This window comes from Lichenostomus cassidix, chromosome 23 (assembly GCF_008360975.1).
Source record: "Lichenostomus cassidix isolate B80296 chromosome 23, HeHo_3.0, whole genome shotgun sequence".
Lineage (NCBI taxonomy): Eukaryota > Metazoa > Chordata > Aves > Passeriformes > Meliphagidae > Lichenostomus > Lichenostomus cassidix.
The window spans coordinates 1,591,560-1,616,494 of record NC_139503.1 but is presented as its reverse complement, the minus strand read 5'-3'; the positions used below and the strand labels follow the sequence as shown (position 1 = coordinate 1,616,494).

The window sequence follows — 24,935 nt, the reverse complement described above, 5'->3', positions numbered from 1 at the left end:
GCACCCTCCACGCCACGCAGCCGCCCATCGCATCCCGCTGCTGCTGCTGCTGCTGCTTCCCTGCCCAGCGTTGCCACAGCGACAGGAGGGGAATCCCATCCTCTGGTCCTCGCTTGGTATCACCCACTGCAGCTCTTCCTAAAGAGACCGCGGGAAGGACAGGGCGACAGCAGGGGACAGCAGCAGGGAACGGCCAGTGATGGCCTTGGGGCTCAACATACCTGGAGGTGTAGGGAGAGCAAAAGCAGCCACAAAAGCAGGCTCAGAGCAGTCTCCCACCTTATCTGCAGCAGTTCCACCCATGTCCCCTGAGCTCTTCCCACTTTCCCACTCCCTCCATTCCTTGCTCCCAGGCAGTTCTTTGTTCCTCAGCCCCACGTGCTCCCTCGTTCAGGGCTGTGCACACAAGCACCGTGATGGCACAAACTCCCCACAGACATCTCTGCAGTGGCTTCTCCCCCACATCAAGGTCAGAGATCAGGTTATTGATCAGAAACTCAAGACCAGCTCCAAACCAGACCATCAGGAGTCGGTGGGCTCATTACCACTAACCACAAATCCACAGTGAAAGGTTTTCCTGCAATCCCTGTCGCCAATGGTTTCTTTGGGAAGGGAGAAGGGCAGATACATTTTTAGGACTGCAGCACATTTTTAATGGAAAGAGATGGCCCAGGGCTTTCATCCCTCCCCCCATTCAAGATGCTGCTTCTTTTCAGCAGAAATATTGCTGCATTAGAGAACAGGTCACTTCCTCTATCAGTGAGAATTCAGTGTCCTATTTGATGCTGGTCCTTGTGCTATAAATAGGAATTTTCCCCTTTTATAGTTGCTGAATAATTGTGTGTATGAAATATGAACACAGTTTTCAAAAGAGTGCCTGATAAGCAGCTTGCTGGAACGAAATGGTTGAGCAGAAGGAATTTACAGCACCTGCAGAGCATCGTGTGCTGTGCAAAACATTCAAGGTCAGCCTGAGAGAGACAGGTCACAGCACAGATCCAACTCCAGAGAATCCAGGCTTGAGCTCACAGCCTCCCCACAGCAGGCTCCCCACAGCTCCCTGAAAATCCCTTTCACGCTCCACACGCAGGTAAGGATCAAACAGAGGCAGCCCAGCTCAGAGGAGCCAAGACTCCTCCATCCCACAGAGCAGAAAGCCAGGAGCAGGCAGAACAGGTTTTTAAAACAACAGCAGGCAAGGAGCAGAGGACACAATCCCAGACGAGGAGGAAGAGCATAGTTGAACATCCACCATCAAAAGAAACAAGGGAAGAACACCAGAGAGGCACAAGGTTGCCTTCAAAAGAGGGAGGATGGTAATGGGAGCTACAGAGAGGTAATGAAAATGCCTGAGCGCAGAGACTGAATGGCGGAAGAGCAGGAGAGCCCAATTATGCTGGAAAACCAGTAATTTCTGGAGGAAATGGGTACATGGAGCCCAACCCCTTCTGGTGCTGGGCCATGGTGCCTAAACCAAAGCCCTGAACACAAGCAGGGCTGCAAGAACTGTGGGTAAACAACCCTCCATCACTACATCAGAGCAGCCTCCTCTGGGATACTTCAGAGGGTCAGGGTCCCTGTGGAGGCAGGAGAAAGGGAGGCCAGGAAATGTTCACTTTCCCTGCATTAGGACAGATTTTTCCCTGTGAATTTAGAGAGGGAGGGATGCTGCAAAGTATGAAAGGCAGAAAGCAATTGAGCAGAAACAGAAGACACAATAATGTGGCTTCCAGTTGCTGCAGGAGGAGAGAAGGAAATATCATCAGCTCCTCCACACACTGGAGATGCAAAGGGAGGAGGGAAAAATGGAATTACATCAGTTAAAATATCTGCAAGGAGCTCTGGACAAAGATAGGACACACAGGGGCTCGGTGCTTTCAGCCTCACACATGAAGGAACAGCAGAGAGAAGCAGCAAAAACCACCATTGCTATGGTGATCTAAAGCATTGGACACACTCAGCAAGGAAAAGAGATAAAAGGAATTACAAGCCACATTTCCAGCTGCACAGAACATCCTTGAGATAGGATCAGGCCCCAGGATCCACCCAGCTCGATTGTTAGTTGATGCTGTCATCTGCCTCCTTATCCTCCACGCTGTCTGCAGGTCAAAGAGGACACAGCACCAGATACAAATGTAAAGGGGTTATTTTATTATTGATTCAGAGGTTAGACAAGGCACCATTTGATCTAAAAAGAAATGCAAAAAAAAACCCCAATTAAGTGTTATTTTTGCAGGCAATTAAGAAAGTCTCTTTTGCATTTCTTCAGCATTATATGAATTCCAGCTCGGTCATGATCACAGAAAAGCCACCCCATTCCCAAGTAAGGCAGGTTTGGGCTAGAGCCACAACCCCTCTGTTCAGCAGCAGAGAATCTTTGAGAAGTCTCTATGCCAGAGTTTAGGAATGCAGCAGAACAAGAAAAACAAAACTTCCAGGAAAAGACCACAGCATCTCTTTTTTTCCTTTCCATTTCAGACATGATGAATCATTTGTTCGTTTTTGGTCCTCGCCGATAGGAAGCAACTTTAGGAAAAATCACAGCAAACCTTTCAGTGGCCTCAAAGTACCAAGAGCCCATGAGACAAGCCCTGAAAGTCCTGAAGAAGCCTGGAATAGCACCTAACCCTACCCTCCAACAGGTCAAGGACCTACAGCTGATCACTGAGAGATGTTACACTCTCCACAATTGTTTTGCCTCCACAAACATGATTTCTAAGGAGAAGGCTGTCTCCTCTTCACAATGATTCTGCCAAGTAAGAAATCCAACCAAAACCCAACCAAATCAGCCCCCCAACCCCTTGTTTACCACCTCCTTCCCCCCCTCCCATCAATCATACCCCCCTCCCAGCTGCCCTCCCTGCACCCAGGGAAGGGCTGCAATGGGTGATGTAGCAGAGTGTGCAGCGTTTGGTGGTGTCTCATCTGCTTGGCGGAGTCACTCAGCTGGAATAGATGGGAACAGAGAGAAAAAAAATATTTAGGGAAAAAAAAAACCCAAACAAAATTAAGCACGGTTCATGGCAAAAAAAATAAAAAAAGGCTGGTGAGCTGGATGTGAAGTGAGCAAAAAGGAGGAAAGGAATGCAAAGATGGAGAGTGGGGGAACATCTTGCTCTTGCTGTAGAGTAAAACCTTGACCAAATCCAGGACTGCCTGGGAACCCTTCCCTGCCATTATGGCAGCATGCAGGGGGCTGCAGCTCTCCCTTTGACTTAAAAAGAAAAGCTGCTTCTACACTTCTTTAGTCACCAAGATGCCAGGGCAGCTCTAACCCACACTTCCCCACTCCCTGCAGAACACCAATCCCATTCTAAATGCTATCCTGACCTCCCATCATCCATCAGGTGCTGGGGCTGCCCTTCCACAGGAAAGGCAGAGATAGAGCAAGGGCCATCTGGGAATCCCAGGGGACCACAGGCTGCTGGCAGAACCAGCCCTGTTTACTGTCAAAGCCTTTCTCCTCAGTCATGTGCTTTCTAGAGCAACAAGTCAACTGTTTTCAGTTCCCAATGTTATTTCCAGTTTGCTGGAAGGGAAGAGGTTTAGTGCCTGGAAAGGATGTATGAGGACAGAGAGGGGATTGTCAGACAAAAGAGAAATTATCAAGGAAAAGAGCAAGGGATTCCTGAGGATTAAACATCTGCTCTGGCCACAGAGCCCAGCAGCTCAGTGTACAGGATGGCGAAGGGCCATCCCGAGAGAGAGAGGAAGATATTCAATAACAATCAGTAAACACACATGGAATGCCAAAGGACAAAGTTTCATCTGGGCCAATCCATATTTACAGCGGGGTCCTCTAGGAAGGGCTGGATTCCCTCACGGACAAAGGTCAGTGCCAGCCCTGCAGTGTCACCACAGCAGCACAATGCCCTGGAAAGGCCAAGGCACTAAACACACACAGTGTCCTCAAACATAGCCTGACAGAGCTGCTGGATTTGCTCAAGAAACAGGAACATTTCCATGAGCTCACAACGAAGGTCGTTAGCTCAAGGGCACATGGAGCCAGTGGTTAATAACGCTGTCTCTCGAGCCTTGAGAAATCATTTGTTTTGCAATAAGGCTTTATTATATTTAGACTTTGGGATCAGGAGAAGCTCGACACATCTTCCTCTCCTTGGTCAAAACCAAGGCAGGAGTGAAGAGATAAAACCCAAGTCCTTTGCTTATCCTCAGGATATCCCAACCTGCCCCACAGTAACTGTCAGACTCTGACCACACATTTCACGTTAGAAAGAGCAAGAAGCATCTCACTAATTTGCTATATTAAAGCCCACAAATAAATAGAGTTTGAAACCCCCCACCCTCTTTCTGTCCCCCCAAGTCCCATCAGAACAGGAAGACAGGCTGTGCTCCCAGGTAACCTGCCATCCCACAGGGAATAAAACACATATAAGGAGAACACATTGTCACTCAGCCCTGAGAAGCAGCCAGGCTGTCCCTCCCACAGCAACACAAACAGAGAAACCCCACGTTTCATTCCTGCAGCTTCACATCTCCTGTGAAATCCTTGCCCCACATCCCCAACCTCCTCCTAGGTCCCTGTGGGGTAGCCAGGAGGAGCTGGAAGCACAGTTCCTTCCAGGGAGGTGCATTTCTAGGATGAAAAAAAGGCTTTTTGACCCAAGGGAGTGCACAGCCCATTTTTGGCAGCTGGAGCCTGGGTTCGCTGCGGCCTCTAGAGGCCAAAATCCCGACATCCACACACAGACTGACGTTCACATATAGCGAGATAGAGACCGTTAACAGCTCGTTTAATTAGAGAATTAGCACAGCCCTGCTTTGCGCTGCATCACCTCATCCCCCCTGCTTCTACTCCGCTCAGCTCTTCACCCTCCTTGGCCCCAGACAGAGAGAGAGAGAGAAACAGAGAAAGAGAAAAAAAGGAGAGCCCCATCCTGGGACAGAGCCCCTAAATGAACATAACCAGGTCTTTACATGTTGCTTTCGTGAAGGCTGCCAGGATGCTGGCAAACACCACATCAGGAGACTGGGAGGCATCCACGGCCGTATGGATCCCTCTCTTGCTGTAGTAGGACACCAGGGGGGAGGTCTGGGTGTGATAGCTCTTCAGCCGGGTTTTCAGGGCTGTTTCGTTATCGTCCGAGCGGCGGATCAGGGGCTCTCCAGTGACCTGGGAGAAGCAAGGGGACAGTCTCCAGCGAGCTGCAGCCTGGGATGCTCCCCCCTTCTTTCTCTCCCTGCTCCCCTCCTCCAAGGTGGAGCTGCAGAGGAGACCCCAGGTCTGTGGAACCAGGGCAGCCGAGACAAGTCCCAGAGCAGTCACTGAAGAGAGAAGGGCTCAGCACCGTGGTCTGTTCCCCCACACACCACTCTGCTTGCTAAAAAGGAGCCTCAAGAGCAGGCACCAGCTACAGCTGCTCCCCAGGATGGAAAACCAGTCACAGCCCACAGCAACTTGAGCTGTGGACAGAGTCCAAAAAGTTCTGAGGCTGGCAGAGCCTGGGCCAGCTGTGCACAATGGCCATGCCCTTCATCCATCCCTCCAGGCCTCGCTCCCTGCAGCGCCGTCGGCTCAGGCTGCCCAAGCAGTTCCCCACGCTCCCCAGAAAGCCAGGACAAGAAGGTACAAGAGAAGGAAAGAAATGAGTTTTTCCAGGGAGAGACTGCAAAGCATCAGCTAAACCCAAAGCAAGGTAAGCTGTGGCCTTGGGAGCTCACATACATCGTCCTTCATGTGCTCTTTCGGGGGTCTGAACTCCTCGTGATACGAGCGGCCACTCGCTGGGTGAATCAGCCTGAGATGGAAAAGAAGTGTCAGCAAAGCAGCCCGGTCAGGACAAGCTCTCCTGAACCTGCCACTCATCAGCACAGAAACATCTGCCACAGCAACACCATTAGCCTTGCACTTGTAAGAAAATTCTCTCCAGTTATTTCTGTACCAAGGGCCTCTTGAGTTTGGAAAAGCAGCTGCACTAGGAGATGGAGAAGGGGATTTTTATTTCCTGCTCTGCTGGGAAAGGGGTCTGGACAACAGTGCAACAGAACACACTCCTGGCCCTGGAGGAAGTTTACTGGTGCCCAGATATATTCAGTGTCCTGTGTAAGGGAGCAATAATAGCTTTGGAGAAGGAACTTAAAGGGTGAGCTGGAGCACCAAGGATGCTGATTTCTAAAGCAATCCTTCATTTATTAGGCAAGGAAGGGGCTCTGCTCAAGGCTGGCCCAGGCAAGGGAGAACAGGAAAGGGATCAGAGCAGAAATCTAAGAGACCAGCACCACAGCCAGCCCTAAGCACCACGAGGACAACATGGGATCTGAAATTAGGATGTTCTTAAACTAGGAAACCCCAACCTGTGTGCTGAGCACTGGGGCAGAAGGATTACCGTCCAGTGATCCTGCGGATCAGCAAGGAGTCAGGAATGCTGAACTCAATGACAGAGTCGAGCTTCTCTCTCCTCTTCTCCAGGAGCTCATCCAGCTGCAACAGCAAACACCCACCTCAGAGGGGCTGAGGGAGCAGAGAGCCCTGGTTTCCAGGGAAGGAGGAGCTGGAGTAGCCCCCAAGCAGGAGCTCACGTACCATTTCCGCCTGTTTCACCGTGCGTGGGAAGCCGTCCAGGAGGAACCCGTTCTTGCAGGGAGGAGAGTCCAGGTTGCTCTCAATCAGCTCCACCACCATCTCATCGCTCACCTGCAGAGGGGAGATGGGTGTGTGGTCAGGAGGGACACCCCAAATTTACACACAGCTGCCGCCCTTGAGCACAGGGTGTGATATTTGGGGTTTGTCCTGTGCAGGACCAGGGGCTGGACTCGGTAATTCTTGTGTGTCCCTTCCAACTCAGGATATTCTATGATTCCATGACTCATGTCAATGCTCAGGCTGCCTGTTCAGACCTGCCCACATCAGGGAAGCACTCCCTGCAACACCAGGACATGGGCAATGCCACATTTCACTCCAGGGACACTCCAGCCTGTGCAGGGACTTGAACCAGCACTGCAACCTCACTGTTACAAAGGTTGCTGTACTGCAAGGAGCACTGTCAGCTCAAACTCCTTAGATTATTATTTTTAGAACTCATTCACAGTAGAAAATATCAACACAACCTTGATTTCCTGTTACTTTGTACCTTCACCCACACATTCTCCTGGAGAGGCAGGATGGGGCAGGAAGGGCAGAGCAGGCGAGTTGCTCATTGACTCCCATAAACCTTGTGTGAAGGTAAATGCCCAATAGTTGCTGACAAGCTCTGGCTCCAATGGACAGTTTTTTCCCATCTAACAATCTCAGCATACCACTGGGATTAGTGCCTTTTCCACACTGCAGCACTCACAGATGCTGCAGCCCAAACAAAAGCTGTTTATTTGGGAGCAGCTCTCCTCAACAGCGCTGTTTTCTCCAGCACACACAGCTGGGACCCAGCAGGATTGGGGACCAGGCTGTCACAACACACAAACAGCCCCACAGGCTGGGAGGGGAAAAGCAACAAGTCTGTGCTTTTCTGATTACACCCTTCGGAGAAAAGAGATCCTGAGCATAAAGCCCATCCTGAAACGCTGCTGTGCTCCCAGCTGAGTTATCACAGAGCCAGAGCACTCTGCGGGATGTACCCCTGGAGCAGCATGCCACACACACACGTGGCAGATACCACCAGCCTGGCCAGATAACGTCCCTATCTTTCACAACCAGCTGGATATTGCAGGCTCGGTGTTGCAATGAGCTCTGAGCAGAAATGAGATAAGGTTGCTCTCCCCATCTGGGGCCTGCAGATTCTCCCCGGGGTGTTAAGAGCCCGTGGCAACTGCAGTGATGCCCGAGATCTGCCCCACACTGGGGCAAGTCGCTGCAATTTGTGGTCCCTCGAGTTTCCCTGAGATACTTCAGTCATTTGGATGACATAATTAGGCCCTCAGAAAATGAATGTCACAGATTCTAACTTGTGTCTCTTGGGGATCCAAAGTGTCTCTCTCATGCAGCAGCTGCTGTAACTACCACAGCAACACCGTTAGGTCTATTTTCACCTTATAGTTACATGTGAATTGAGCTTATGCAAGAGCTGGGATGCAGATGAACTCTCTGAAGTGATAACTGGAGTTCAGGTATCGTGTGAAGAGAGACAGGAGTCACAAAGCACGGCTGGAACATCCTGCAGCTCCAAGGATACACCTTCACCTCAGTGCTCAGGAGCCAGAAAATTGCCAGCCAGACTGCACCCCCTAAAAGATAAAAACAACCCGGGGCCACAGGCTGCTGGTAAGCAAACAGTAATTTTGAAGATGAAGGATGTTTTTATAGGATGCTACTCCTGCAGGTTGATAGAAGGAAAGCCCTCACCCCATCCCTACCTTCACCCTGCAATCTGCCTTCCTACACTAAGTAGTTTTGTCACGGAGAATTCCAATTAAGGAGATGGATTTTGTCTCCTCTCATTCCAGGTGCTGCCAGCCCATCTCCCCTCCCAGCACACTGCCCGTGACCCACCAGCTTCCCCGCATCCATCGTCTCCTTGAGCCGCTTGCCCAGCTCGGACCCCGAGGCCACCATGGCCCGCAGCATGTCGCCGGTAGCCAGGTGGCACACGCAGTAGGTCTCGGCCAACTTCGGAGCCTGCGGGAGAGGACAGAGGTGAGACCGGACCTCGCAGGCTGAGGATCCCCGCCTCGGCAGGGCCATGTCCCCTTCTCGCGGCCTGAGGGACAGCAGTTGACCGGCCAGCGTGAGGCAGGCCCGGCACAGAGCTCCGGTCCCCGCGGCCGGCCCTAGTCCGGGACAAAGGGATCCGGGACAAAGAGCCCCGGGAGGCGGGACAGACCGAGCTCCCGGCGGAAGGGAGGCCCGGGGCCACGCGAACACACCGCACACCCCGATGGCTCGGCGGAGAACGGCAGGCCGAACACCCGCGTCCCTCCACATGTGCGGGGGTCACATGCCGGCTGCCGGGAGCGGGGAAGGCCGGGCTGCCCGGTCCTGCCGGCCTCTCCCGGCGCAGCCCCCCGCATCCCCCTCACCTGCGTGCCCTTGCCGGCGCCGGGCGGGCCCAGCAGCACGGCGCGGATGCCATGGCGGATCCCCGCGGCCGGGCCCTGCCCGCGGCCGCCCCCCGCCTGCGCGCTCGGAGCCATGGCCGCCGCCGACTGCGCGCCCGCCCCGCGCCTCGTGGGCGGGGACACCGCCGGGTGGGCGTGGCTATGCAAATAACAGCGTGTTCATGCAAATTATAGTCAGCGTTTTACAATGAGTGGGCGTGGCTACCCCGATGTGGGCGTGGTTTATCCGACCTGGGCGGGGCTTTGTGGCGCCACGTGTGTCGCTCTGTGCCGCGCTTGCCCCGAGCTGTCCCCAAGTTCCGCTGCGTCCAGTTCTGGGTCACTCAGTTCAAGAAGGACTTTGAGGTGCTGGAATATGTCCAGAGAAGGGCAACGGAGATGGAGCACAAGTCTGATGAGGAGCTGCTGAGGGAGCTGGGGCTGCTGAGCCAGGAGAAAAGGTGGTTCAGGGGTGACATTATCGCTATGTACGTCTACCTGAAAGGAGTTTGGAGCCAGCTGGGGGTAGGGCTTGTCTCCCAGGTAACTAGTGACAGGACAAGAGGACATAGTCTTGAGCTATGCGAGGGGAGGTTTAGGTTGGACATTAGGAAGGATTTCTTCACAGGAAGGGTGATGAGACATTGGGATGGGCTCCGCAGGGAAGTAGTGGAATCACCATTCCTGGAAGTGTTTAAGGAAAAACTGGACGTGGCACTTAATGCCCTGGTCCAGTTAACATGGTGGTGTTTGGTCAGAGGTTGGACTTGATGATCCCAAGAGATCTTTTCCAACCCAGTTGTTTTTGTGATTCTGAGCTGTGCTTGCCCTGACACTGCATGGGCTGGGCTCAGTGCCCTGCCCTGAGTGGACTGTGCATCACAACACTGCCCAGCACATCCAGGAGGGACTGGCACTGCAGAGCCCTGCATCTGTCTGCTCTCCTCCCAGTGCAATGCTCTCTGCATGGTTCCCACGTCCCACAAAATGCAGTCCAGTGCTGGTGATGGGCCAGAGCACAGGCAAAACAGGCCAGGATCTCACAGGAGACAAGAGCTTCCTTGGCCCTGGTTGCCAGGAGAGTCTGTGGCAAAGCCAAGACCACAGTGTTAAATGGAGAAACCCAGGATAAGTCGGTGCCTCTCACCTCCTCAGTGGAGACAGCTACCCCTCCACAGACAGAGCATTGGCTCTTCAGCAACACCAGAGAGGGACCTGCAAATTTAACAAGAAGAATTTAAAAAATCCCTGCTGAGCCTGTACTGTTTGTGGGATGGAGCAGTGGCACCATTTCCAAGTGCACAAACGCAGCAAAGCCAGGTCTCACGGATCAGACAGAGCATCTGCATTGATGGCAGAGCTGGATCTGCTGCTGGGGCATCCACCAAAACCAGCAGCAGCTCAGCACGGGCAGGATGAGTCCCTGACATCTTCCCGACTACCTCCCCCTCTCCGGAGTCCCAGCCAAACACTGCTCAGCCTTTAATCTGCAGGAAGCCTGGTTTCCCTGGCAGCAGCATTTCCGAGGTATTTTGGGCTCTCTTCCCCCCGAGGGTCCCCGTGCTCAGGATGCGCAGCCGCGGGAAGCAGGGCCAGGCTGTGGGGCTGGGGATGAGCTGCAGGCACGTTGGGGACTCGGTGAGAACCTGGGGTGCCTGCTGGGGGCAACCCAGCCCTGGGAGAGGGTGGGCGAGGAGGGGGAGCGTTCTCCAAAAGGGATGAAGGATGCTCGGAGGCGGCTCAGCCAATGGGGTGGCTGGATTTGGTTGTCATGGCTACAGTTGGGAGGCAGAGCAAGGAAGGAGTGCTGGTCCAGAAGGGGTGCAGAGCCCCCCCATCCTCTGCAGGGGCTCGGGGCACGCAGGGAGCTGGGGCAGGACAAACAGCTGGCCCTGGGGCTGGTTCATTCTCTTGGGAAACCCATGGCAGAATCTGTTTAAATGCTTTCTGAGGTAAGGGGGCTCGGCAGGGGGGCTGTGGGGGAGCTGTTTTGCCTGGCACAGTGAGGAGGGAGCTGCGGGGTGCCCATGGTTGCTGAATTTGGGGATGGGGGTAGATGGCATCATGCTGGCAGTGCCCCTCTCCCTCTCTAACCCCCTGCACTGCTTCTCCCCAGGGACCCCAGACCCCCAGCCACAGCTACACCTTGGGCTGCTGTGGGACCTCGGCGTTCCTCAGGGACCCCCCCTGACAGCACAGCAGGACACCTGGCAGGGACAGCTGGACCGTGGTAAGCAGGGGATGGCCTGGGGCACATTTGGGAATGACCCATTTCATCCCTTCTGTGCCCAGCCAGGGTGCTGCTTGGTGATTTACAGTGAAGGGTAAAGCTGGAGGAATTGCTCTCCTTTCCTGATTATGAAGCTCTAAGAGCTTCAAAACATGTCTTCTCACCTCATTCCCCATCTCTGGAATTTGCTGGTGGTGCTTGCTCAATGCATTACAACATCCTGCTGCTCCAGGGTCAGCGTGGTCTTTCTCCCAGTGCCCCACTGGAATGTTGTCAGGAGGTCTCTGTGGGGAGGAGGTGGTGAGCAGCTCTGAGAAATGAAACCTCTGTCTCCTGCTCGCTTCAAATCAGAGAGATCATGCTCCTGGAAGAGCCTTGGATTATTGGAGTGGAAATGTTCCCTGCTAGGTCATCAGCTCCATGGGTTATGGGATGGGCTGGATCCAGATTGTTAAAGCTGAGGGTGCAACCTCAAAGCTAAAGCTCTGCTAGGATGAGCCAGAAAACTCTGAGCAGCTGAATTGTCCCCTTGCTTCACACCCTGTGTCATGGTAGAGCCATGAAACAGGATCCAGGCTGTCCTCAGGTTGGATGGTGGCACTGAGTGGCCTGTGCTCTGCCTCCCTTGTCCTCGGGCTTTCCACTGGGAAAACAAGTCCATGGGACTTCAGCTATTTGGAGTCCATAAGGGATGTTCACCCCATTGAGCACCCAGCAGATCCAGCTGCATTCCAGAGCGTGAAGGAGCCTGTCCTGACCTATAAAGGCATCTTTCCTCTTTGTGGTGCAGTTGGCTTTGTTGTTGACTCTGCTGGTGCCTGCTGATGGAGACAAGGCTGCTGTGTGCCAAAACAGAGCTCTGAACTGCAGAGAAATGTGTCTCCTCCCCCAGAGAAGATGCTGTAACCCACAGCAGGGCTCTCCTGAGGCTCTGGTATGGAGCAGAGCAGCGCAGAGCTCTACCCAGGGGCATGCAGGGTTGCAGGCAGGGTGGTCCATGCTGATGGAGCTTCTGGACCCTGACTCTAATATTCCCTTCCTTTTTCCAGTGTGTCTCATCCTTAGAATCCACCCCCTGCTCCAGGAGGCTTTAAACGAGCATCATCACACCCTACACATCACACCATGAGTGGGTATCTAAATGAATCCAATTTCCTGATGGTGGAGGAGGGCTTCACCACCAGAGACCTCCTGGAGAATCTCCTGGGGGACCTGTGCCAAGAGGTGAGGGCTGATGCTCTGCTGCTGCCTTTGAAAAAAGGCACTCACAGAGCTGCTGCTGACCCCAGATTTTCTCCTAGAGCGACCAGCAGGCCTTCTTCGTGGCAGATCTTGGGGACATTGTGAAGAAACACCTGCGTTTCCTGAAGGCCTTGCCCCGAGTGAAACCCTATTACCCAGTGAAATGCAATGGCAGTGAAGGGGTGATTCGGCTGCTGGCAGAGCTGGGGGCAGGATTTGCCTGTGCCAACAAGGTAGGGCTGTGGGAGGACAGCTCTGGGGAAAATGTTTGTGGGGGAGTGACAGAGCTCACCCTGCTTTTCTAAGTCTCTGCTCTAGGTGACATTTACAGGGGCAGGAGTCTCCCTCTGCTGTCAAAACCCTCCTGTCACAGCCCAGAAATCCTTGTCCTCTCTGTCTTGTTCCCTTTGGCTGACATTCCTGTCCCTGGATCTGCTGTCCTGGCTGGTGGCACAAAACATCCCTGGGGTGCCACTGCCACAGCTTGGTGTCCTTAGGGCTGAGCCTAAAGCTCCCTGCTCCCTCCTGCTTGTCATTTGCAATAGCCAGATTTCCAGGGAGGAGCCAAAACAAAGTAATTTACTTTTATGTAATTAAATAGGACACATTTCCAGGAGGAGAAAATCCAAGAGTTGTCACAGCTCAGACCAGGGCTCACATGCCAGCCCCACACCTGCTAACCCCACTTGTTTCCTCTCCTTTTCCAATGCTGTTTTTATACACCTTCCCACAACCTGTCCATACCAGGACAAAGTCCACTGTGATCCTTTGGAGCTCTTGTAGCTTTTCCCTGGAAAAGCCCAGGCTGCAGTGCTGGCACTTTTCCCTCCTCAGCACTGCAAGCTGGCCAAGCTGGTGGCAGGTCCAGCTCCTGCTGACCTGCTGCACGTGTCCCCTTTTCCCTGCAGGCAGAGATCACCCGGGTTCAGGGCATTGGGGTCCCAGCTGACAGGATCTTCTACAGCAGCCCCTGCAAGCAGGTCGCCCACATCAGGTATGCAGCCAGCCACGGGGTGAGGCTGATGGCCTTCGACAACGAGGTGGAGCTGAGCAAGGTGGCCAGGAGCCACCCTCGTGCCAGGTGGGTGTCTGCAGTGCCACCAGAGTGGGAGCTGGAGGAGGAGCTGGGCAGGGAGGCTGTGGGGAGCAAGAGGAGGTTGTAGAAGGTGGGTGGCAATCTCTTCTCCCAGGTGATAGGGCAAGAGAAAATGGCCTTGCCAAGGTGAGGTTTAGATTGGATATGAGGGAAAATGTGATCACTGAAGAGGTGATCTGGCATTGGAACAAGTTGCCCAGGGAAGTGGTGGAAACATTATCTCTGGAAGTGTTAAAAAAAATTGTAGATGTGGTGCTTAGGGACATGGTTTAGTGCTGGACTAATAGTTGGGCTCAGTGATCTTTGAGGGCTTTTCCAGCCCTCAATGGCTTTTCCTTTGGTGGTTCTGTGATTCCAAGACCTCTCAACACGGTGTGGCTTTGCTTTGCAGGATGCTGTTGGGGATCACTGCTGACTGCATCCCTTCTGCCCACCCGAGCATGACCTTCGGGACAACTCTCAAATCCTGCCGGCACCTGCTGGAGACAGCCAAGGAACAGGCTGTGGAGGTTGTTGGCATCAGGTACAGCACGTGGGCCTTCTTGCACAGAATTTGGAGCAGGTTTGACCCTAAGAAAGGCTCTGTGGGGAGCTCTGTGGTCTGGCTTGGAATGCTGTGTGGGAAGCTGTTCCTAATGAGTGACAATCCCAGTGCTGTGTCCCCTCAGCTCTCTGGGGGTGATCAAATCCTGCTAAAATGTTGTCTGTGCCCTCAGCTTCCACCTCGGGAGCCGTGGCCTGGAGCCCCAGGCCTTTGCCCAGGCTGTGGCTGCAGCACAGCTGGTGTTTGACATGGGCACAGAGCTGGGGTACAGGATGCACCTCCTGGACATCGGGGGAGGATTCCCTGGCACTGAGGACACCAGAGCCCCTTTGGAAGAGGTACAAACCTCCCAACACCTGCACTCAGCAGGCAGACAATGAGCTGGAAGCTCTCCCTAGGTCTGGCTCCCTGCAGAATTCCGAGCCAACCAAAAGGGAACTTTTTTTTCTTCCCACACAGATTGCTGCTGTGATAAACTCTGCCTTGGATTTGTACTTCCCAGAAGGCTGTGGGGTGGACATTATTGCCAGGCCTGGGCGATACTATGTCACCTCTGCCTTCACCTTGGCTGTCAGCATCACTGCCTTGGAGGAGATTCCCATGGAACAGCCCAGCTCTGACGGTAGGTGGCACAGCAGGATGAGTCCCCCTGTGTCCCAAAGCCCCCCTGAGCCCTCTCCTTGTTCTTCTCCAGAGGAAGAGTGTGGCAGCAAGAAGAGCCTCGTGTACCACCTCAGTGATGGCATCTACGGCGCCTTCAGCTGCCTCCTGTTCGACAGCCCCTGCCCCAGGCCTCGGCTGCACAAGGTGAGGGGCTCACCTGCCTTGGGGACAGCCCAGGATGTCCCTCACCTCGGGTGGCATCACCTCAGCCAACCCCATGCCGCAGGGCAGCAGAGCATGGGGAAGCTGTGGCCAGTCCTGGGCTCCTGGGGTTGAACCTTAGGGGTCACTGTGACACTGGAATGTCCTCATCCCTGTGTCTGCTCCCCCAGAGACCCTGCCCAGAGCACCCCTGGCACAGCAGCAGCCTGCGGGGTCCCCCAGGACAGGCTGAGGATCGAATTGCTGACGGGCTGGAGCTGCCCCAGCTGCACGTGGGGGACTGGCTGGTTTTTGGCAATATGGGAGCCTACACCATCCCTGCATCACCCCTGCTCGGGGGAGGTCCCCAGCCACAGGTCACCTACGCCATGTCCCGCATGGCCTGGTAAGAGATGGGTGGGTGAGAGGGCAGGGCTGGAACCGTGGGAGGAGCTGGCTTCTCCTCTTCACCCTCTCCCTCTTGGCCCGAGAGAGAAGGTGAAATCTGAGCCCCAGAACCTGGCCTCAGAGGCAAAAATCCTATTTTTTTAATATTATCAAACTTGAGCCAGTTTTTCACTGGAGAAACCACAGGCAGCTCACCTCTGGCTGTGGTTCTAGGGGACATGAGAGCCCTGAAGCTTCCCCTTCCCTGAGCCCATCCCATTCACAAGGGGCTGCTCCTTCCCCTGGCTCCCCCTCGGGTGTCTCCCCCTTGCAGGAAAGCCGTCCAGCTCTTCCAGGGAAAGCCACCCCAGACAGAAGACGACCGTGAGAGCCTCTGCACCCCTCTGTCCTGCGGCTGGGAGATGGCAGAGACACTCTGTGTCACCCCTGTCTTCACTCCTGCCAGCATCATCTGAGCAGTGCTGGCACCAGGAGAGAAGGAGCCACGATGGGAAAGGTCCTGCAGTGGTACTGGCAGGGGAAAAGTCCCATAATGGTATCAGGGTGGGAAAAGATCCTGTGGGTTTATTGGGGGAAAAAGTCCCACAGAGGTACCGAAGGGATAAAGATCCTGCAGTGGTACCATGGTGGGAAAAATCCCTTGGCAGTACCAGAAGGGAGAGGTCCCGTGGTGGTACCAGAGGGGAAAAGGATCCCATGGCATCCCATGGAGGGGGAAGATGCCATCCTGCCGCTGGCATCGCCCCGCTCTGCTCTCACGGACTTGGGAGTAAATCCTGTTCCATAAATCCTGCTCCTCCAGCTCGTGTGGTGTGTGTGCCTTCCGAAGGGGTTTGGCAGGTTTGGGCTCTGTTTTCAAGAGTGATGGTGATAATTGATAGCCCAGCATGGCTTGAGGGGTCAGGTGAGGAAGCCCCCGGCTGTTCCTCCCCACCCTGCGCCAGAGGTGCTGGAGAATCCCTCTGCAATCAGCATTTAATGAGGTTTTGCTCATTAGGGAAGGCGGGGCCACTCACCCAAACTTTGGACTGCTGTTCAGGCATCCAGAGGGACCCCTGGGATTTTGGGAAGGGTGTATGGAAATAGGGGGGGTGGGTTCAAGGTGTGAGTGACATTGTGGGGAAGATCCTTGTGGCATCTCCCTGGTTCCTGAGGTGTCATCAGCCCTCACAAAGGCTCCTGCCCTGGGTACAGCCCCTGTGACACCCTGAAAGCCAGGGTCACTGGGAACTGGGGGAACTGGGAGAACTGGGGGGCACTTGGAAGACCTTGGATCGTGGGAATGGGATGCACTAGGGGTGATGGGACACTGGTGGGGTACTGAGTGACACTGAGCTGGAGGCACTGGGAGCACTGGGGAGGTGCATTGGTCAGATCAGCCTTAATCTCCAGGACTGGGGACTCTGAGTGAGCACTGGGAGGAATACACTGGGAGCAGTGGGAGGACACTGGGAGCACTGGGAGGACACTGAGAGGACACTGGGAGCACTGGAGGGACACTGGGATGACACTGGGAGGACACTGGGAGGACACTGGAAGGACACTTGGAGCACTGGCAGGACACTGGGAGCACTGGGAGGACACTGGAAGAGCCTCGAGCACTATGGCCGCCAGGGGGCGCCGGGGCGCGGCGCGCAGCGAGTCCTCCACACCGCCAGAGGGCGCTGCAACACAGCAAGGCCTCTCCCGTGTGTATTCTCTCTGGCTCCGCCCAGCCGTACAGCGCGGCGCGGTGCCGCGACGGCGGTTGCGCTTGACGGCGGGAGCGTCGCAAACGGCCCGTGAAGGACGGCGGCGGGCCCGTGAGGGGGGGCGGCGGTACCGGCGGCGCGACAGCGGCCGTGTCGCGACAGGCGCGCAGCCATGCCCTTCTTCGGCCTGCAGAAGCACCTGGGCATCGACGTGGACAGCTTCCTGCTGCGGCAGAGCATGCCGCAGCCGCACGGCGAGGCCGCGGTGTGCCACGCGTTCGAGCGCGAGTGGGTGGAGTGCGGGCACGGCCTGGGCCAGACGCGCGCCCGCCGCGAGTGCCAGCTCGAGTACGAGGATTTCATGGAGTGCATGAAGCGCACCAAGCTGGTGGGTGAGCGGGGAGGCACCGCGGGGCTCTGGGGGACGCTGGAGGGGCGCGGGGGGCTGGAGGGTCCTGACAAAGGGGGACACCGGTCCGCGCTGGGGGGACTCGAGGTGCTGGGGCAGGCTGGGGAGAGGGTGAAGAGGGTCCTGGCTAAGCTCTGGGGAAGGTTTAGGGACTCCAGCGCTGCCTGGTTATTCGCACTGTGAGGAGGGGGATCTGGCCCCCCAGCACCCGCTTTCCCTAGGGCTGTGGTGGCTGCAGGAGCCCGGAGAAGCTTTGGCTGCCCCATTCCTGGAAATGTTCCAGGGCAGGTTGGACGGGACTTGGAGCCAGCTGATTAGTGGAAGGTGTCCCTGCCCATGGGGGTGGGACTGGGTGGGATTTAAGGTCCCTCCCAACCAAACCGTCCATGTTTTGGGTCAGCCGGGCAGCGCGGAGCAGACCTTTCTCCCTGCCCCCAGCCTTCCTGGAGCAACATCCACATCCAGGACAAAACCCCGGCCAGAAAATTCGGCTGGGAACCCAAATATCATCGGTGCAGAATGTGTTACAACATCCTGAAAGCCCCAGGGCAGGGTTAGCGTGGGTTCCACATCTATGGGGCTGCCAGGACCTGCCCTGGGGACATCCTGAGACCCCCGTGTGTCCCTGCCAGGCTAAAAGGCTCCGGACCATCCTGGAGCAGCGGGACAAGATGATCAAGGAAGGGAAGTACACACCCCCCGACTACCACACGGGCAAGGAGGACTCCAGGCCGTGATTCCCACTGGAATTCCTCTTGGAAGAAACCCCACAGGGCACAGGGTGGGGTGAACAACCTCAGGTGGAGCACTGCTCGGGCAGTAAATATTCCTTTGGAATGTCTCTTTGGCTCTGTCTTGTCTTTTTTGGGGGAAAAACTCCTCGTTTCCACATGGATTCAGAGTGGAAGTGGATGGATTCAGGATGTCTCCTGCGTTTTCAGTGTGTGGGAGGCAGATTTCCTCACTGGGGGCTTTGAAATCCTGTGTGCCAGCAGAATCCATGGAACTCCTGGCACAGCCCAGGGGGTTTGTCCCTCCCAAGGAGAGTTTTTCCCTCCACTCCCTCTAAATCCCTCTCAGTTTTGGAGCAGCACTGAAGCAGGTGAGTCCTTGGAAGAGAAGAGTGGCCAGCTCTGTGCTTTAATCCGTGTTTTTAATACTGGTGGTGCAGTTAATGCTGGATCTTTGATGCAGGTGGAGCCTGTGAGATTCCTGATCCCGACAAATCCCCCTGCTGGGGTGACAGGCTGAGCTGAGCATGACCTCCAGGAGCAGGGATGTGACAGGAGGGACATTCCAGGCTGCTCCCTTTCTGCTCACAGAGGGATGTGTGCTGCTCCAAACCCCTGGGGGATGAACACAGGATCCCTCCTGGGAGCTGAGGATTCTCACGGAGCCCTGACTCCAGGCAGATCCTGGAGTTGCTGTGCCCTTGGATAAGAGGGATCACAGCTGGGTGGTGTGTTTTTGGGGCTCAGAGCCATCCCAGGGTGTGCAGGGCAGGGATCTGACCCAGGAGAGCTCCATCATTTCCAGGCTGAACAAAGTGCGCTGGGAAGAAGCACTTCCCTGGATTTCACTCAGGCTGTGGCAGTGATGGTCTCTCAGGGGCCATCCCAGCAGGGTTTCACCTTTTCCTGGGGTTTCTGCTGCTCCTCATCCTCAGCTTCCTCCAAACCAGCCTTCCCAAGGAGGTTTCTCCCTTCCCCCAGGCCCAGATGGATGGTTTCTCCAGCCCAGATGGATTCCCTGCGCTCGGGCTGAGTCACGGCCGGGGCTGGAGCCACAGCTCTCCCTGGCACTGGGGGAGGGTGGCATTGGAGAGCTCTAAATTCCCAGTCTGGGTTCAAATCCTCTGAGCCAGAGGCACATCCATGACCCAGGACTGACTCTTCCCTGTGTCTGCCTTTGTTTGGCACTGCTGAGCTGCATGCTGCTCTCTGTGTTCCCTCTGCTTTACATAATTCCAGAAATAAAATGCTTTAAGATATTTTTTTCATCAATTTTGATATTTTTCTCCTGTTTCCTGCCCATGGCAGGAATAACTGACCCAAGACCCCATCCTGGCTGGATCCTGGTGTGATTCCTGATAGAGACAGGGAGCTGCTCTCCCTGACAATCCTCAGGGATTTTGTTGGGTGCTTTAAATGTGAAAACTCAGATGGTGATGAGTTTTGAGCAGAGGGAAACCAAGGTAAGGATGTCAGTGCTCCATGGATCTCAGCATTCCAGCTGTAAAAGTGGGCAAGGGGATTCCAGCATTCAGGGAGGGAAACATGGGAAAGATACAGGAGCCACGTGAGGAAACAGGAATGGTTTCAGGTGGAAAGGAGCTGGGGAGGCTCTGGAGCTGCCAGAGCTGCCAGAACAAATAAATGATGGATAAAGAGGGAAAATTGTGCTGGGGATGGAAATTGAGCGGTGCCACGGGAAACATTGGAGTTATTTATCCACAGTGAATTGTTATCCTGGGGGGATTTGGGGAGGAGGAGTGAGGGAGGGCATGGGACTGCATGGGTGGGGGATGTGGGAACCCACATGGGACATCCAGAACAGCTGAGCTGTTCCAGGAGCTGATTCCTCACCAAACCAACCCCAGCATCAACCCCTGGGTTTCACCTATGGGTGGAAATTTGGGAAGTGGGGCCAGCCAGGAGTGAAATCTTCATGAGCCTCCACACCAAATCTGCATCCCCCTTGCAATCACTCATTATGGATGATAATTCTTATTAATTATCCCTCACTTTCCCAAAGAGATGTGCACTGTGGAGGCACCAGGAATGCAGAGAAGACTTTGGGAACGTCTTGACTTGAGGGCTGGTGGCACCCAGAGCCACAGGGCAGCACAGGCTGGGAATTGCTGGTTTGGGGAAAAAACCCAACCAGTGCTGTGTTTGGGAAGGGTTGCTTTTCCAGCGAGAGGAGGGAAAAAAACAGGCTCAGCAAAACGCCTGGCAGCTCACTGGTGTGGAGAGTGACTCATCCCATCGAGCGGTCCAGATGTCGGAGGAAATATTGGGATGCATCCGAACGCTCGTGGCTCCCGAGTGGCTCTTTAGATCCGTTCAAAATCTAATTGCTCCGGCGATCGGCGTTATCGCAGCCAAGGGCGAGCAGGGAGCAGCCGGAGCCGGGAGGATCCATTTGCTGTAGTTAAAAGCTCTGTCAGGAAATTCGGCCAATGAAGGGAATAATCAAAGACCTGATGAATACAATCAAATTCATGGAGAGATTAAAAAAACACCTCCCAGCTCTGCTGGCCAGAGACTGAGGCCGAGGCTCTGGCTGAGCAGCAGGGATCGAAAATGGATCCGATGCTCCTGACCGATTTTCCCCAGGCAAAGGGATTTGGAGCATCCTCAGATTCACAGTGTGGTTCACCACGGAGCCCTGAACAGGATCCATTTCCAGCCTGTAGTAGTTCCAAATTTATATTTTGCTCTTTGCCTTTTTTGTCGCTTTCCTGGCACGGGGTGATGCCACGTCCCGGCTGGGTGGGAGGCACTGAGGCTGGAATGGGGTGGGAGATCTCCATGGGGAGCTGATCCTGTCATCAACACGGCTTTGGTGAGGGCAGAGCACCATCCCTCCCCCCAGCCCCTCATTCCCATTTTCCTACAACTCTTAGCCCGTGGGAGTTGGGGTCTGGGATAAGGGTGAACCCCCACCTCTGCAGCTCCCACAGCGCTGGATGTGCTGTGCATCATCTGCAAATCCTCTCTGCCTTGGAGAGGGGGAATAAACAACTCTCAGGAGATGAATAATTTATCAAAAGTCAAGAGAAAAGGCAGGTTTCTTTTAGCCCTGGGCTTGGGCAGAGGTTTTAATGAGGGAGAGGGACAGTTCCTGGGGCAGAGCTGGGTCCTGGCTGATTAGCACCAGGAGACATCTGCATCCCTGGGGATGCCCAAGGTCTTGGCATTCGTGGTCCCAGGGGTCCCTTCAGTCCTGCCGAGTAGCACAGAACAGGGAGCTGAAATGATTTAGGGAGGACCTGCCTCCCCCCTTCCTCCTGAAATAACAATTCCCCGTCTCCACGTAAGCAAAACAACGCACGATCCTAACCCAGATTCTCAGCACAAATAATCCAGCACCTCCCGGCGCTGCGAGGGATTTCGGGAAGCGCGTTCCGGGTGTGAGATCCACGCAGGCTGGAACAGGCGCCGTCTCCCAGCCGCCCGTGCTCCTCCGGGGTTCAGCACGGCTGGAGTTGGCTGGGCTTGCTCCGAGAGCACCGTGAGGGAGGAGGCTGGAGGCCGGCTGGTGACACAAGGTGACAAAGGCACGCGTCACCCTGCAGCCAGCGCCGGCCTTCCCGCAGCCGGCTGGGCTGTGAACCCCGTGTTGTGTCCCCAGGGTGAGCGGTGCCCGGTCACCAAGGGGTGACTGTAGGTGTCACAGCATCACCCTGGTGTCCGCCAGGGGCTGGGCTGGCCGTGGCTGGGCTCTCAGGGCCATCAGCCGTGGCCTCCACGCTCCGCAGACGCGGCTGAGCCGCCCAACCCGTCCGGGAGCTTTGGGAATGGCGCTGCGGCAGCGTCTGGCTCTCCAGGCGCTTCCCTCCTCCCAGCGCGTCTGGGGCCGCCGGCTCTGCTGGGATGAGCCTTCCCTGCTGCACAGCTCTCACGGGTTTTGGGGTCCCTCGTAATGACGGGAATCAGAGCCCCCTCTTGAGTGTTTTATCCATCAGTGTGCAGTATGGACCCAAGCCCTTGCCCCAAGGGTGTGAGACTTGCACAGAAAGCAGCGTCAGGGTGGCAGGGCTGGCACCAGGGTGATGGGCCTGTCACTGTCACCTGTCACTGAGGTGGTGGCACTGGTGCCAGCCCACAAGAACACCCTCTTCCAGTACACCCTTTGCTCTGCTCCCAGTTCCCCAGCACCAGTCTGGCCTGGCTGCAGCACACGAGGATTCCCAGGTCCCGGGAGCTCACAGCTTCATTCCCAACTGGAGCTCATGTCTTCGAGGCCTTGTCCCCTTGCATCTGTGGGGTCACCCCACTGGTGTATCCACACCCACGCGGGATTTAGCCAAGTGCTTCCTCCCCATCCCTGCATCCCAGCGGGCAGGGCCGCAGGGCAACACGTGCTCCTCTCCAGCCACGTCCCAAGCGTCCAAGAGCAGGTGTCACCACACCCCACGCCGTGTGTCCTCCACCGCGTCCCACCCCCTCGCTGGAAGCACTCAGGAAAACAGGCACCGGGAAGCAGAGGTGTTGGGATGAGATCTGAAAACCGGCGGGGGAGAGATGCCCACGGGGCGCTCGGGTGCGCCGAGACCCCGGGGGGACTGGGGCGCCGGGCTTGGCCGGGCCGTGTGCGACGCCGCGGGAGCAGCCGCGCTGGCCCCGGGCCGTGGCACGGAGCTGCCGCTGCTCGTTGGATGCCGCCGTCGGTGCGGGGCGGCTGGATCTGCCGTCAGCCGGAGCGGTTTATCCTGCTTCACTCCTGCCAGGCGGCTGGGGCTGTCCTGCAGCTCCGGCACCCCTTCGGGCTGATCCTGGTGTCCCTGCCCGCTCCGCGGCTGGCGCTGGGACACATTCGCCTGGCGCTGGGATGCTCGACTGCCCCGCAGGTGAGGCCCTGGGCGGCTCACGGCTCTGCCAGCGCGGCCCTCCGGACCTCGCCGTGCCTGTCCCCCGCACCCTGCCCGTGTCCCCCGCGATGTGCTGCGGCGGCAGCTGCTGGCCCCGATCCCCGATCGATGGGTGCTCTAATTACCCCGGGCCTGGGGGCATCCGGAGGATGGGGGTGGAGGGGGGGATGCTGGAGGATGCTGGGGGGGCTGTGTAGGGTGTGGGGAGCTGCCGGATGGTTTTGGGGGACCCCCTGAGCGATGGGGGTGCAGGCTGGGGAGGCTGCAGGCGTTGGGGTGCCCTGAGGAGCCGGGCAGGTTGGGGGCGCAGGGTGGGAGCCCGGAGGGTGTTGCCCGGGGGTGCCCGGGGGTGCCCGGGGCTGAGGTGCCGGTTGTGCTGGCGCAGGGGCGGGCGGCGGGGCCGGTCCCGGGGCTGCACGGGGCGGGAGGCGGCCGGGACCCCCCCGCCGCTCCCCGCCGCCCGGTGGGCAGGGCCGGGCCGGGCCGGGGGAGGTGCCGCGGCGGCGGGAGCGCACGGCGGGGCCGGGAGCGGCCGGACCGGGAGCGCACGGCGGGGCCGGGCCGGCACCGGGAGCGCCGCGTCCTGCCCGCGCCGAGTCGGTACCGGAGCGCCGGCGGGGGGTGAGCGGGGCCGGGGCTGCGGGCAGGGGGGTGCGCGCCGGGGAGGGACCGGGGAAGGGCGGCGGATGGAGCGGGGATGGGCCGGGGATGCAGCGGGGAGGGAGCGGGGAAGCTCCGGGGATGGAGCGGGAAAGCGCAGGGTCAGAGCGGAAGATGAGCGGGGGATGAAGCGGGAAGGGCAGGAGACAGAGATGCAGCGGGGATGGAGCGCGGAAGGGCGGCGGGCGGGGATGGGGATGCGCCGGGAATGGGGGGCAGCAGCCGCCGGGGCTGGGCTGGAGCTGCGGGCACCGGAGGGTGCCGTGAGGAAGGGGTAGGACCGGGTGGGATCGGGGCTCGGGGGGGCCGCACCGGCCCCGTGTGCCCCCGCAGAGCCGTGCCCGCACCCCGCTGCCTCCCGCACCTGCTCCCCCCCTCCCGCGCCGCAAACCCGCGTCCAACCCCCGCAGCCCCCGGCCCTGCCTCTCCCTGGGCAGCGAACCCCACCCGGCCCCGCAGCCCCCCCAGCCCCACACCCGGGGTTCCCCCGAAAGCAGGGCGCGGGCTGAACCCCTCGGGGCTGCCGGAGGAGCCGCCGGTTTGGGCCGCGATTCATTTTTTCGCAGCTTTTCAATGGGGGGTGAATGACTCATGGAATCCTTTCTCCGTTTCTTTCAATGTTTTTTTGGGTCTCTTTGTTCCTGTTTTGCTGATTAAATGATGGGAATAAGGAAAGGCTCGGCGTGATGGAGGCGGCTCCAGCGCCGCGGCACATCGGTTGTAGGAGTCTCAGGCATTTTTTCCTGGTCGTGCTAGAGGACACAATGAGATTTATTTTAAATATGTCTCATGCAAGGTGCTTATTTGCCCAGCGTGTGTACACGGCACAGCTCAGTCCCGGCGTGCTCCAGAAAGCCCTACCATCTTCCCCTGCCATGATTAATGGGATTTTTAAAGCCATCCCCATCCTCAGAGGGGAAAAAGCTGCAGGTACAAAGGGCAGAGCCGAGCTGATGCTCCTTCTTGTACTGAGCACAAAGAAATCGAGCCCAAAAGGTTGGACTTGGCTTTGTGGGAGCGAACTGGGGGATGCCAGCTTGAGCTTTGCTGGTTGAGGGGCAGCAGTGCCACTGTCCCCATCCCTGGACACCCCAGCAAAGGGCAAACTGAGGCAGCGTCGAGGGCTGATTCACCTGGCCGAGAGGGCAGGGACACCCACAGTGGGATGATCCCTTCTCCAGCACCCCCAGCACCTGTGGCGGGGAGGGACCCGGTGTCACTCGCTCTCTGCTCCTTCTCCAGGCTGCTGCTGCCCGCGGGGACGTCC

The 24,935-nt window shown here is 56.7% G+C and overlaps 3 protein-coding genes across 7 annotated transcripts; 2 read left to right on the top strand and 1 right to left on the bottom strand.

The window, feature by feature from the left end:
* Nucleotides 1-2,128: 2,128 nt before the first annotated feature.
* On the bottom strand, nucleotides 2,129-9,131 carry AK2 (adenylate kinase 2). 2 transcript variants are annotated; one of them, XM_085081275.1, is made up of 7 exons: nucleotides 8,971-9,131; nucleotides 8,444-8,569; nucleotides 6,545-6,655; nucleotides 6,348-6,442; nucleotides 5,687-5,759; nucleotides 4,939-5,134; nucleotides 2,129-2,946 (listed from the first exon to the last, which is right to left on the bottom strand). In XM_085081275.1, exons 1-7 carry the CDS (start codon nucleotides 9,082-9,084, stop codon nucleotides 2,939-2,941), a joined length of 723 nt encoding a protein of 240 aa, XP_084937401.1. In that variant the 5' UTR covers nucleotides 9,085-9,131; the 3' UTR covers nucleotides 2,129-2,938. The 2 variants fall into 2 exon arrangements, with proteins under 2 accessions (XP_084937401.1, XP_084937400.1); XM_085081274.1 differs by lacking the exon at nucleotides 2,129-2,946 and having other exon boundaries at nucleotides 4,738-5,134.
* A 920-nt stretch (nucleotides 9,132-10,051) lies between these two features.
* AZIN2 (antizyme inhibitor 2) lies at nucleotides 10,052-16,113 on the top strand. 4 transcript variants are annotated; one of them, XM_085081268.1, is made up of 11 exons: nucleotides 10,757-10,940; nucleotides 11,105-11,218; nucleotides 12,268-12,442; nucleotides 12,520-12,693; nucleotides 13,369-13,541; nucleotides 13,948-14,079; nucleotides 14,273-14,438; nucleotides 14,560-14,722; nucleotides 14,795-14,907; nucleotides 15,096-15,310; nucleotides 15,626-16,113. In XM_085081268.1, the coding sequence occupies exons 3-11, from the start codon at nucleotides 12,344-12,346 to the stop codon at nucleotides 15,765-15,767; spliced, it is 1,377 nt and encodes a 458-aa protein (XP_084937394.1). In that variant the 5' UTR covers nucleotides 10,757-10,940; nucleotides 11,105-11,218; nucleotides 12,268-12,343; the 3' UTR covers nucleotides 15,768-16,113. The 4 variants fall into 4 exon arrangements, with proteins under 4 accessions (XP_084937393.1, XP_084937392.1, XP_084937391.1 ...); XM_085081267.1 differs by lacking the exon at nucleotides 10,757-10,940 and adding an exon at nucleotides 10,052-10,515 and having other exon boundaries at nucleotides 14,560-14,907; XM_085081266.1 differs by lacking the exon at nucleotides 10,757-10,940 and adding an exon at nucleotides 10,052-10,626 and having other exon boundaries at nucleotides 14,560-14,907.
* A 940-nt stretch (nucleotides 16,114-17,053) lies between these two features.
* NDUFS5 (NADH:ubiquinone oxidoreductase subunit S5) lies at nucleotides 17,054-18,253 on the top strand. The gene is made up of 2 exons (XM_085081277.1): nucleotides 17,054-17,391; nucleotides 18,045-18,253. The coding sequence occupies exons 1-2, from the start codon at nucleotides 17,176-17,178 to the stop codon at nucleotides 18,147-18,149; spliced, it is 321 nt and encodes a 106-aa protein (XP_084937403.1). The 5' UTR covers nucleotides 17,054-17,175; the 3' UTR covers nucleotides 18,150-18,253.
* The last annotated feature ends 6,682 nt before the right edge of the window (nucleotides 18,254-24,935 follow it).

Bases quoted from the DNA above. Each gene is read 5' to 3' on its own strand.
- AK2 (XM_085081274.1), bottom strand. From the start codon at position 9,084: ATGGCTCCGAGCGCGCAGGCGGGGGGCGGCCGCGGGCAGGGCCCGGCC. The intron at 6,656-8,443 runs GTGGGTCACGGG...TCCCCTCTGCAG, and splicing joins CGATGGATGCGGGGAAGCTG to GTGAGCGATGAGATGGTGGT. The intron at 5,135-5,686 runs GTATGTGAGCTC...TGCTTCTCCCAG, and splicing joins AAGAGCACATGAAGGACGAT to GTCACTGGAGAGCCCCTGAT.
- AZIN2 (XM_085081267.1), top strand. From the start codon at position 12,344: ATGAGTGGGTATCTAAATGAATCCAATTTCCTGATGGTGGAGGAGGGC. The intron at 12,443-12,519 runs GTGAGGGCTGAT...ATTTTCTCCTAG, and splicing joins TGGGGGACCTGTGCCAAGAG to AGCGACCAGCAGGCCTTCTT. The intron at 14,439-14,559 runs GTACAAACCTCC...CTTCCCACACAG, and splicing joins CCAGAGCCCCTTTGGAAGAG to ATTGCTGCTGTGATAAACTC.
- NDUFS5 (XM_085081277.1), top strand. From the start codon at position 17,176: ATGCCCTTCTTCGGCCTGCAGAAGCACCTGGGCATCGACGTGGACAGC. The intron at 17,392-18,044 runs GTGGGTGAGCGG...TGTCCCTGCCAG, and splicing joins GCATGAAGCGCACCAAGCTG to GCTAAAAGGCTCCGGACCAT.